The sequence below is a fragment of the Procambarus clarkii genome, chromosome 25 (assembly GCF_040958095.1).
Source record: "Procambarus clarkii isolate CNS0578487 chromosome 25, FALCON_Pclarkii_2.0, whole genome shotgun sequence".
Classification (NCBI taxonomy): Eukaryota; Metazoa; Arthropoda; class Malacostraca; order Decapoda; family Cambaridae; genus Procambarus; species Procambarus clarkii.
Genome location: NC_091174.1, coordinates 19419123 through 19431923, shown reverse-complemented (window position 1 = coordinate 19431923; position 12801 = coordinate 19419123). Strand labels below are relative to the sequence as shown.

Here is a 12801-nt window from a genome sequence, read left to right as displayed (position 1 = left end):
TTTAAACCCCTTGTGAGTGTTGAAAAGTGAATCCACAGTCGTTCACCATTCGTTCACGTGGTGTTACTCCAGCCTACACGTAAACGACTTTCAAGCTACAAGGGTTAAGTAACTATGATTCGTCATAATACTTGGTGGTTTTCATACCTCGCGACTTTTCCAGTAGGGTTTCTTGTTCGCTCTGGAAGCTGTGAATAATGGGTGATTCCTCTACTTCCGATTCATCCACTGGTCTACAGCCAAAATGCTCCTGAGACAGATGAAGGGTTTGCGGGGTGGGTACCCATAGTACTGTTGTTGAACTTGTGAGTGGGAGATTCGTGCGAGAGCGTCCACAAGAGACGGGCCACTTCAAGAGACGGGACACTCCGGCAACACTGGAGCCTGGGAGAAAACGTTCAGCATCCACCACTTGTTGAATCAAGCAAGATTTAGTTACCACTCTGACAAGTAAAGCGATAGCTAATCAACAGTTTAAATTATTATATACGAATTCAGCAGATCAAAATGCAAGATAAACAGCTCTTTTCATCACAGAAAAGAAAACTTTTGTAAAACTGTTGATCAGTGTGTCACTTTGCCTGCATTCCATGGCTCATTTTCTGTTTCCAACTTGCCTTACCATTTTGGTGTTCGTCAAGTGGAAAAAATTTCATCTCTCAACTTTCTGCATTTCCCTTGGTATCTTTTGCTTTGAGGTCATATCGATTGTTGTCTATCTCCCAACCAAAATCGTTAGCATAAGTTCATTTAGATCTTATTGCTCATTTCCCCTATGTCTTGTGGCAAAGAGTTTGACACCTGTAAATTTCCTTCCTGTGCATCACCAGATGTGAGTTCCATACTGGAGCTGCCTACTCCAGGACTAAGCTGGATAGACCATAGTTTGGCCCAACGCACGTCTTGTATATAATCCTGAAAGATTCCTTTATCATGTTTCTGAACACCATCCTTATGTTCCATTCACCTGGGCTCTAGGAGCCTCGAACCGAGGACCCCACGCGTGTGAGGCCGAAGTAAACTGTTATATTACCATCCTTATGTTTGCTTGTCTTGCAATATGCAGTTATTTGTATTCTGTTAACGTGAGGCTCGGGTGTTGAATCTGGTGTCACACTCACTCCAGAGACGTTTCCTTATTATCTCGCCGATGCTTTGCTCACAAACCGCATGGTCTGTTTGTTCTCTTTGCTGAGTCCAAAACCTCATTCATTTAAACTTAGGGGATTCATCTACAGTAGCTGTTTGACCACTCATGCCCCCCTGATTCTAACCTAAAGGTCAGAGGGGTACATATAATGAATCTGAGCTCGTTAAGTTAAGCTCGCTGAGTTAATATTGTGGTCCCATACTGTTAATTTTCTTATTATAAGAATATATATAAACCTTGGCTGGTTTTTGGCTTTAGTTTCATAGTCTTATTTCCCAACTGCCTCTGCTACTTTCCTGACCAAAATTTTGTCTATATTTGACGGTCCTTAATACCTTGTTGCTTACCTCCGTAGTTTATATTCTGTATACTTTTCAAACCTCTTCGTTTTTAGTTGGTGTGTACTGCTGTGTGGCCTCCACGCCTTATGTGTGATGAGAACTTTTATTTAATTTTCATACTTTTCTGAAGCTCATCTTCCGGTTGGAGTTTTTGAGTCTTAAGTCTCAAAAAAGAAAACAAGTCTCTTTCATGACTTGTTGGTCCTCCTGATCCACTCTATAAGCTCGATTATATAGTCAAGTACTGAAGAACTATGGTTAATGGTGCAAAGTTGGTGATACTCATATCATCTGGAAGTTCATGTCTAAAGTATCCATCAATTTCGCCCTCCACGTGTGCTCCGTTACATTAGGGAGCCTTTGTTATGCAGTCAATTATCCTGTCATTAAAATCTCCGAGAACTATTGAAACTCATTCTTCAGTTCACATGATAGCACTGTTGCTCTCTAAGACCATTAGACTTTTGCATTGCTCTCCTTATATACACCTCCCTTGGCCTCACGCTTTTAGCGTGTATGTGTGACTTAGTTACAATAAATGACTGCTCTGTATCAGTCACCGCTTCAAGAAACCAAGTTGATATAAAGTGTTATTTATATTCTTGGTCAGAACTTCCGTGTATCTCAGGACTCTGTCGTCGAGAATTGTGTGATTTTTGAAATATATACAAAGAGAACCCAGTTCACCAGCACACTCCTTGCGGTAGTGCTGGAGATGGACGTGTTTCTCGGGCATATTCTTGGAGTTGCAGTAGGCGAAGCAGGAGAAGGGATAGTGGTTGTGGATAGTGACGATCTTCTCTGGATCATGCAGACACTTAACGTAGTGTCCGGGTGGTGTGTAATTGGCGGCACGGTAGATGTGTTGCATCATGTGTAAGTAAGGAGGTATGTTGTGGACATGGCCGTGTGCGTCCTGCATGGAATCCAAGAAGTACACATTGCGAGCACAATATGATGCGTGAGTGTAGTTGTTTGTGGTCATCGCTCCCGGAGCCACCTGCTCCATCAGCGACTCCCAGTCTTCAGCTGTCTTGGGCATAATGACTTCATCAATGTCCAGCAGAAGTACGAATTTGTAACGGTATATGTTTCTGTATATACAGTCATTAAATGGTATAAGTTCGTTCTGCCATTGGTGTAAAGTTTTATGTTTTAAATACATATGCAACAAGCCACGCACATTAGGTTGTTCACCTGGGAGTGTTAATTTTTTAACATCCACTCGTCCTATATGTTCATAATAATTAAGGATTTTGCTGATATTTGGGTGTATCCCAAGATTGTAGAAAAACACCTTGTCAGCACCAAGACTGAAGAGCACTTCCAGCCACTCAACGATCCGCACACTTAAGTCTACGTAAGAAAAGTCTAATCCTTTGACACACACAGCAAAGTCCTTTTTCTGACCATCCTGTGGCTGGTTGTTGATGATCCGAAGGTTGTTGGTTGGTTTATCACAGGGTTTCTCCACCAGCGACACTGACTGTGGCACCTGGTGCCTGTGTTCAGCTGGCACCACGCACTCCATCAGGTATGGCTGAAGTATTCCTTGCTTCTGATTACCCCATTCCTTGATCCATATATATCGATATTCAGTAATATTAGAAATAACAGGGGAATTGTTGTCATCATACCAGATCTGGCAGTGGGTCTTCACCGTTGGGTTAATGCGATTCATCATTCCAAGAATGCGAAGAGATGGTTTTTTTTTATTAAGAGTACGGTTGTCGTAGAACGCGCTAAACAGGTAGAAAGTGCCGTTGCTGGTTTGTAAGACCTGCCAGTAAAGATTATTAAAGCTAATATCAAACAGTGGAGGGTACTGAGCACACTTATTGTTGCCTGACCAAGGGTGTGGATTATGTTTTTCCAGGTAACTGGGAGGCAGGTTTGGTAGGTCTTTCAGGATGTCGTCCTTGCCGTCGCTCACAGTCCTGTCGATGGCTGGCTTCGGGTACACCTCGCTGAAATGTAGAGGTAAAATAAAAAATCTTTAAAAGTACTTTGCTATAAAATTTTGAAAAAGTATTTAATGCTGTCCATGAGCTGAGAAAGAGTGATCAGCAGATTAGATTAGATTTGTAATTACATAGAAGAGTTGTGCTAGAATTATATGCAATATATTTCCAGGTCTATAGATCCTAGCCTTCCAGAGCACAAACTATAGGCAACTGAGACTCGTTCTAAAACGATGAAACAGATGAAGCAGTGTCAGAGATGAGGACCATGTCTCAAAAGATAAGCAGATCTTGGGTTATTTTAACTCAATGGATTAAGAATAAAGCATTTCCGATTTCATGGCTTGGCATTGGATGGGACAGGAAGAAGGATGAGGAGTTGAAATTCCAGAAGAAAATGTGGATGGGAAAGAGGAGGCTTGAAAGTTCAGTGGCCTTTCCATCTTAGGTTGCCGTTGAGTAATGATCTTAAAATTGTAGGTGTGATGTTTTCTTGAGCCCAGGAAGGCATTTTGTTAGGCGGCAGTGGGACGTCTCTGCTTGATCAAGTTCCTGGCGTGTTTTCTGTCTTGGTGGAAGCACCTTCTTATTGATAGTTACCAATTTCTCATTGCATGGTTAATGTTACTGCTTGCTGGTGGTGTCTTCCAACTATTCCAACAATCATCCCGACTATTCCGACTATTCCAACTATTCCAACTTCCAACTATTATCCCGTCGGATGATGTACGCTGCGACTTTGCACCGTATGTTTGGGTTCTGTTGACTATAGCGTTTGAAGTCATTGTTTGCTTCCTCGCTTCTCCTGTATCTGACTACCAGGGAGCAGATTTTTTCACGGCTCTGGTATTCTTCCTGGGGAAACAGGGGGCCGAGTAATTTTCGTAGAGGATGTTGTATTTCTCGGCTGTAGATAGCGTACACCACGGTGAGGACAGAGGTGTCCAAGATGGTGGTTGTAGTGGATGAGGCTGTAGCAGATAGGGTACGCGTAGTCGGCACTGTGATGGATACCTCCAACGGAGGCGGGGCATGACTTGGAGTGCTGATGGTGCTAATAAGGGCAATTTCATGCTGGGATCTAGTGCTGGGTCTGGTATCTGTCCAGGTATAGTGGGTGTTGACAGATCCAGGAAAAAATCAGCTGGTACAGTAATCTTGGGTATCACTCAACAGATTGCTAAAAGCAAACGGGTGAAGACGTTCTGGTCGATGTCTTAGCCCGACAGTTTGTCTGCTAAGTATAGCAGGGCGAGGATCATGCAGTTGCAGTGGAGGCTGCCGATTGGCTAGGTGAGGTCCCGGTGAGTGGTGGCCCGGTCGCCGCTTGAGCCCTTGGTCTCCATGATGATGGGTTGAGTCGATGTGGACGTCGTTGTAGCAGAAGAGGCTGGTAACATTGGTAATGCTGTGGTCAATATTGTCATATATTGAACCTCACGGCCTGTATGGACGTCCGTGTACCATCAGAGGTTGGTCTGCCAGCCGTTATCTTCCTAATTTCCTCTTGCCTGATTTGGCAGTCCAGGGAGACACCGTTGTGGGGTGCTCTATGGACGATGCATTGTTGGTTGCTCGATTGACAAGTCCTGAAGTTGTGATCATGTCTGCTGATGTTGCATTTTTTTCAGTGACTTAGCAATTCCCAGCAAAGTGATCGTATTTGTTGCACTTCAAGCACTGTCGTAATTGGAGGTAACTGTCTTTCTTGACTGTGTTTGGATTGATTGGGATGTCGATGTATCTAGGACCATTTTCCACAGCTTGGGTTGCTGCAGCAGCAGTAGGGAATGTCACAATCAGCGTAGAATGTAGATTTTCGTCGGTCTTGATTATTTTTGCTTAAAATGCTGTACCAACCATGTGGGGTGCACAGTAGTGAGACGGTCTCGCTTCATGCTCGGAGATCAGTCCCCGACTGTCCAAGTGGTTGGGCAGCATGCCTTCTTAGATACAATCTAAAATCCTTAGCCAGACCCCTTCCAAGTGCTATATAATCATAATGGATTGGCCTTTTCCCTGATAATTCCCTTTAACTGCTGTCAGGGCCGGTTTCAGGTCGTTGATTCTTTTCAGAATGTCGGTAAGTTCTTGGGTACAGATGAAAATGCTTACGAAAATTAATCTATCTGCCAGATAGCGTCGTGAGTGGGTGAGAATAAGGTCCGTAGCATGTTGGGCGTCATGGTGTTCAGGAGAAAAAGTTGATTTTCGCACTGACGGGGCATTCACACCGTCAGTGCGAATGCTAATCGGGGATGCGTTAGTGTTGTCGACGATCTTCATCAGTATTTGGCTCCGAGTAAACGACTGTTCATCACGGAACCGTACTTTCATCCGGTGAATTATAATTATGGGAGAACACCCGTACCATGGATGTGTGTGGAAGACATGACTAACTCAGCTGCTATCCCTTCTATGGGCCGCAGTAGTGATGGGAGAGTTTGGTAGATTGTCCCATTATGATTCCATAATTTGTGATTCCTGATCCTGATAACCTGATTCGATTCTGATTTCATGACCAAAGGGCTTGGTAAATGACGCGGGAGGAAGAAGGATGAGGAGCTGAAATTCTGGAAAAGGATATGGATGGGAAACGAGGAGGCTTGAAAGTTCGTTGCCTTTCCCGAATTAAAAATAAAATCTGAATACAGCATCTTCACTGACAATGGCAAAGTGGCAGAGGGGAAACAATATCCGTCACATACTACATCGTTCGGATATTAATGATTCCAAATTGTGAACAAAGTAATACACCTAATAGGAGCAAATAGTGGCGCATATAGAAGATGCAAAAAGGAGAGACTTACCTAACAAATCTATAAGATAAATAAGATAAGGACAAGGAAGACAGAAAGGACTTATGAAGCCAGGATTGCCAATAGTGCAAGTTAACTCGCCAGATGCTGTCTTGTCTTTAACTGAGTAAAGTGAGGTCCAGGGCCTTTCACAACTCATAAATGGCAAAACATGAATTTACTATATTCTAATTATTAGTTTGCCTCAGTGTTTTCAAAAGAAGACCAAGCTAACCTCTTTTTTGAAGCAATATACATGACGTACGAAGAAAATATACTAGAAACATACAGATAAATGAAGCTGATATTATTTAACAAATTAGAAAATATCAATTAAATAAATTGCCACGAGGTATTCAACAAAATTTTTAAAAAGTACAGAGATGAGCTCTCTGATCAACTAATTAACTTATAAAATAGATCAGTCCATAAGTAGTCGTTTCTGCTACCTGGAGAGCGACCACCTTGGTCCTAGTATTCAGGAAGGGAACTGAACACTTGCTGCAACCTGTCGTTTGATTCAGTTGACGTCAGTAGAGTGAAAGTTCCTCAAGGCTATTAAAGCGATATCAATAAGAAAACATCTTAATAAATGTTCTAATGAAGAACTCTTCACAAATGATGTATTCCTCTGCACCAACATATTCGAAAAAGTCGACAGCAATAACAATTATGATAAAATAACTACTTATTGAGCATATTAGTTATTTGACCAATTCCCCACAAGAGACTCCTCAGAAAGGTTGAGATCCATGACATCGGAGAGAATGTTGTCAATTAGGTTAGAACCTGATTGAGGGGATAAGAATCCAAAAAATTAGCATTAATGAGGTGAAGTTGAAGCAGAGAAAAGTCACTAAGGTGTGTTCCAAAGGTCTGTTTTGGGGCCTTTGTTGTTAATTACATACGTCAACAACCTTGGTGTCTGAGTGAAGAGTAATGTCAACAAGATTGTGGATGACATGAATCTAGGGAAATAGTAAATGTGAACGAGGACTTTGCGGAACATTAGAAAGACCTAATCGTGGCTGGGAAGAAAAGTGGCAGATGCATTTCAGCTTAAATAAGTGCAAAGTTCTAAATACGGTGAGCGACGGTGGCACCGTTTACTGGATAAATCATGCAGGTTTGGACAAATCTTATTGCGAAAGAGACATGTTGGCCGTAACTGGAAGTGACCAGAAGCCTTGGCAGCAGTAAGGAAGTAGAACGCTCAGGTTTATAAGCAGAAACATCACTAAATAAATGCAAAAACATCTTCATCCAATCGTATTTGGCCATATACACCTCAATTAAGCGTCACCGTCCAATTTAGGAAATCGTATCACAGAGTGGACATCGATTTCCTAGAACAAATCCAACGTCGATAAACGAGACCTCCTAAACGATGAGAAAATAAGGGAGCTTGACCTTCATTCCCTGAAAAGCACGAGGCGATAGAGGACATGATCGAGATCTTCAGTCGGATGATGAGTGTCAACAGGGAAGAAATGAGAAAGGTATTGAAAGTATTGTTTTGGCAGCATAGGAGCGGAATATGTTGCTAGCCAATATCAGAGAAGCAAATGATAAATTCAGCTTTAAAAATAGGACGGGTAAGAACATGGGAGAAGGGATGAATGGACACCACCCATAATGGGGCAAGAAAGCCGTTGCTATGACTGCTACGTCTTACATTTTACTGCTTCTGATCTACAGATAAAGAAGATAAATAGTAGATAAAACAAAAGAACATTGCTATTGAGGACGCTGAAAAAGGCATGTTAGCCAATTCGATCCAGCTCTTATTTATGTCTAATCAAAATTTATCACATGTAATACGTGGGATTCTCACAGAGGATCTGCAATTACAAGTGACATTTGCAACAGTCTCCATTGTGTTCCCATATAAGCTAACTACCAGATTCGCCAGTGGCCGAGATAATATCTATGTCATATCTATGGAACAGATGCAGTGGTGCCACTATTGCACTACTTACTGGAATGTGAAGTAACTGAAGCCCTGTACATCAATCTCAACATTCAACCAACAGGAGCAGCTAGATTAACTACAAAATCCACAGCGACTACAATGGTTAAGAAAAACAGTTGAAGAATAGGACACACTAGTGAACACTGTACATCTTTATCCGCCCCCAAAATAATTTTATTAAAATAAAAGACTAAAACCAATGCGAAAAGAAGGAAATTATATCTTCATTCAAAACTTTGACCCAAATATAACAGTAACAAGGTTATTGTGAATAACCGAACTCATTTACGGGCTCACTATTGCCCTTGCTGCATGTAAGTTTTGAGCCGAGTTGCTGAATCTAAAACAACAACAACAATCCTGTTCACAACACTGTATACAGCACCTTGAGAAGGAATGTAGGTTGCATTCGAAAATTAGGTCTTTAATACACTTACGCATATTTGATCTTTCCTTCAGCTTCATTCAAGCACAACGACATTGTAGTAAGTTTCTCTGTGTTGTTTATGCAATGGCTCGCTTTTTTATGTTTGTTCCTCATACGTAATACTTTACATTTAACAGCATTACAATAAATATCTTATTCGTTAGTCTAGTTTAGAAAGGTGCTTAGGTCGGTTATTAATCACTGCGGCATGATATAAACGTGCCTTCCTGGTTTAGTGTCATCGGTAAATTTACATATTGATCTGCATAAGCCATTATTGATGTAAAATATATATAAATCAAGAACAATATTGGTCCCCAAATTTTCATGATGCATACAATTGCTGTTTGCATCCAGATAATATTTTCCAACTAACTATGCAACATTCTGTTTTTATCTTTTAAAGTAATCTAAGATGAGGAAAGTCAGCAAACGCTTTCTGAAAATCTAGATATTTTATCTACCTATATTTTATCTATATATATCTACCACCTTGCTACATCGAACATTCTAAAATTGTTTTAAAAGAAATGAAGAAGATTCATCTGCCATAAATGATTACTAAGAAAATCTTGCTGTTAATCTCTTATTAGAAGGTAATTCAAATTGTTGCACTTTGTGGTGTGTAATTATTGTTTACAGGAGTTTACTGACTACCAACGTCACACAGAATGGTTCAAAATTTCAAGAAGCCTAATAACAATTTTCATGTATTGAGGAGACATTTGTAAGTTTCCACTCAAGAGAAACTGGTCCAGTCAAGAAGGACTTACCACAAAGAATGATTAAAGTTAGTCACAAATTGATTTAATATTTTCAATATTCTTGGATAAAATTTGTAAGTACCAGGCATATTATTTACTTTTTTATGTAGCATCGAACGTTCAAGTGTAGTCGTTGAGTCAGAATAACGCAGCTGAAGATATGATGACCAAACCACACACCAGAAGATGAAAAAACGACGACATTTTGGTCTGTCCTGAACCATTATCAAGTCGATTACATGAATGCATTATCATTCATAATGTATAATCGAATCATGGACAGGTCAGAACATTATTGTTTCGTCATTTTCTGATGTGTGATTTGGACATCACATCAAACTTTCATCTTGTTCATAAATGTTAATAATTCAAAATTATCATTTTTCATTACTTAGTAATGTTGATAGAAAGGTATGTTGCATAAAATTTCCATGGTAAATGCAGAAGCAAACTCTCCTTTAATATTACAAGGGGTATGAATTTACTCCAATCAGCAGGAGGCATGTTGACGTTAGAACCATTAATAAATCATGGAGCTTCAACTCCTGAAAGATCACACCATGCAGAAACTGTATTGGTAGCTTGACTGGGTAAAAAACAGTCACAACTTACAATCCCCCAACATGATTTATGATGGATTAGAATCTGTACATAAATTGTGGGAGCTTGATGCAATCGGAATAATTCCGGAAAAAACAAGCTCAGACAATATCTGTACTTACAATCAATACTTAGAAACTGTACAGTACAATTTTTGGCAATATTGGGTAAGGTTAACTTAGAAACAACCATAAAACCTTACCTAACAATTATAGCATGGCATATAGCCAATTTATATCACTGTTAGCAAAGCTAATACAAACAGCATTTAAACCTCAATCCGTTCTCACACTAGACTGCACATATATGACTTAATGCTTAAAGTCAATATGTTGAATGTGATTTAGTACATATGTGATATATTTCCAGTTACCTTTTTTACCAAGGCCCAAACTCTTCCTCACGTACCAATTTACGTCTCACAGTACCCGTCCATCAATGTAGATAGCAGAATAGTCGTGATTGGTTCAGTTATAATGAAAATTGTAGTTTTCAGGTCCCACATGGGTTGTGAAATTTACCTACTATTGTCCATGCTCTTAAAATATTACAGATCAGCTACATCCTATTGAAGGCTCGTAGTTTTGTTTTGAGAAATATTAGTTGTTCTTAGTAAATTATAATAAGCACTATAAATTATTACATAGAATAAGAGTGCTTCACCAATCAATATTATATACCATAGTTTGCGCTTTAAAAATCTTTAAAGAATGTTTTGTAGGAACGCTAACAGAAAACGATGTTATGTTGGAATGTTTATGGGGTAAACTACTGCAAACTTGGGATCACTTCCACCCACTGGAAGGGTATGGGGTCCAATACCATCCACTGGATGTGTATGGCGTCCACTACCACCGACAGGATAGGTATGGGGCTCACAACCACCCACAGGATGGGTATGGGGTCCAATACCACCCACAGGATGAGTATTGCGTCCACTATCACCCACAGGATGGGTATGGGGCTCCAACCACCCACAGAATAAGTATGGGGTCCAATAACACCCACTGGATGTGTATGGCGTCCATTGCCGCCCACAGGATGAGTGTAGGGTCCAGTATCGCCCACAGGATTAGTATATAGGGTTCACTGCCGCCCACAGGGTCGGTAAAGGGTCCACTACCGCCCACAGGGTTGGTAGGGGGTCAACTGCCGCCCATAGGGTCGGTAGGGGGTTCACTACCGCCCACAGGGTCGGTATGGAGTCCACTGCCACCCACAGGGTCGGTATGGGGTCCTCTACCGCCCACAGGGTCGGTAGGGCGTCCACAGGGTCGGTAGGGGTCCACTACCGCCCACAGGGTTGGTAGGGGGGTCCACTGCCGCCCACAGGGTCAGTAGGGGGTCCACTGCCGCCCACAGGGTCGGCAGGGGGTCCACTACCGCCCACAGGGTCGCTATGAAGTCAACTATCGCCCATAGTGTTTGTATAGTGTTCACTACCGCCCATAGTGTTATTATGGGGTCCACTACCCCTCATAGTGTCGGTATGGGGGTACATTACTACCCACAGGGTGTTTCTGGGGTCTATTTTTTTCTGTATAGCAGAGGTGGCAATACTGCTTTTCTAATCTCATTTGTTGTTCAATGTAAAATATGTGTTGCTCGACTTGCAACAATTTATATATATATATATATATATATATATATATATATATATATATATATAAATATATATATATATATATATATATATATATATATATATATATAAATTTATATATATATTTATATATATAATATATATATATATATATTTATATATATATAATATATATATAAATATATAATTTATATATATATATAAATGTATATATATATATTTATATATATATATATTTATATATATATAAATATATATATATATATATGTCGTACCTAGTAGCCAGAACGCACTTCTCAGCCTACTATGCAAGGCCCGATTTGCCTAATAAGCCAAGTTTTCATGAATTAATTGTTTTTCGAGTACCTAACCTACCTAACCTAACCTAACCTAACTTTTTCGGCTACCTAACCTAACCTAACCTATAAAGATAGGTTAGGTTAGGTTAGGTAGGGTTGGTTAGGTTCGGTCATATATCTACGTTAATTTTAACTCCAATAAAAAAAAATTGACCTCGTACATAATAAATTGGGTAGCTTTGTCATTTCACACGAAAAAAAATAGAGAAAATGTATTAATTCAGGAAAACTTGGCTTATTAGGCAAATCGGGCCTTGCATAGTAGGCTGAGAAGTGCGTTCTGGCTACTAGGTACGACATATATATATATATATATATATATATATATATATATATATATATATATATATATATATATATATATATATATATATATATATATATATATATATATATTTATATATAAATATATATATTTATATATATATTTATATATATATATATATATATATATATATATATATATATATATATATATATTTATATATAAATATATATATTTATATATATATTTATATATATATATATATATATATATATATATATATATTGGTGTATACTGGCAGCAGGTTTTCTTTCAAACATGTTTCATTGAATATGACCGCATATTCTGTATTTATTATTTTCTGGTTTAGGGCTTCTATCCCTCTAACTATTTTCTTAGCATCAGGGCTTAATTGAAATAGGAGTTCTCCAAAACTCATTTTCGTACTTTTAAGGTGAAGAAAAGAAGTGATTTACTATAGAGTGTATTACACTTATTTGTATAATTTGCACGACGTAGTGCAAATTATACAAATAAGTCTAATACACTCTATAGTAAATC

The 12801-nt window shown here is 39.4% G+C and overlaps 1 protein-coding gene across 1 annotated transcript in view; it reads right to left on the bottom strand.

The window, feature by feature from the left end:
- LOC138368647 (uncharacterized) overlaps positions 1–12801 on the bottom strand; it is a 203217-nt gene that overhangs the window by 1888 nt on the left and 188528 nt on the right. The window contains exon 4 of the mRNA XM_069331350.1: positions 1–3458. This exon is cut by the window's left edge and continues 1888 nt beyond it. Coding sequence (XP_069187451.1) covers positions 2048–3458 — 1411 coding nt within the window. The 3' untranslated portion in view covers positions 1–2047. The remainder of the gene's footprint in view (positions 3459–12801) is intronic.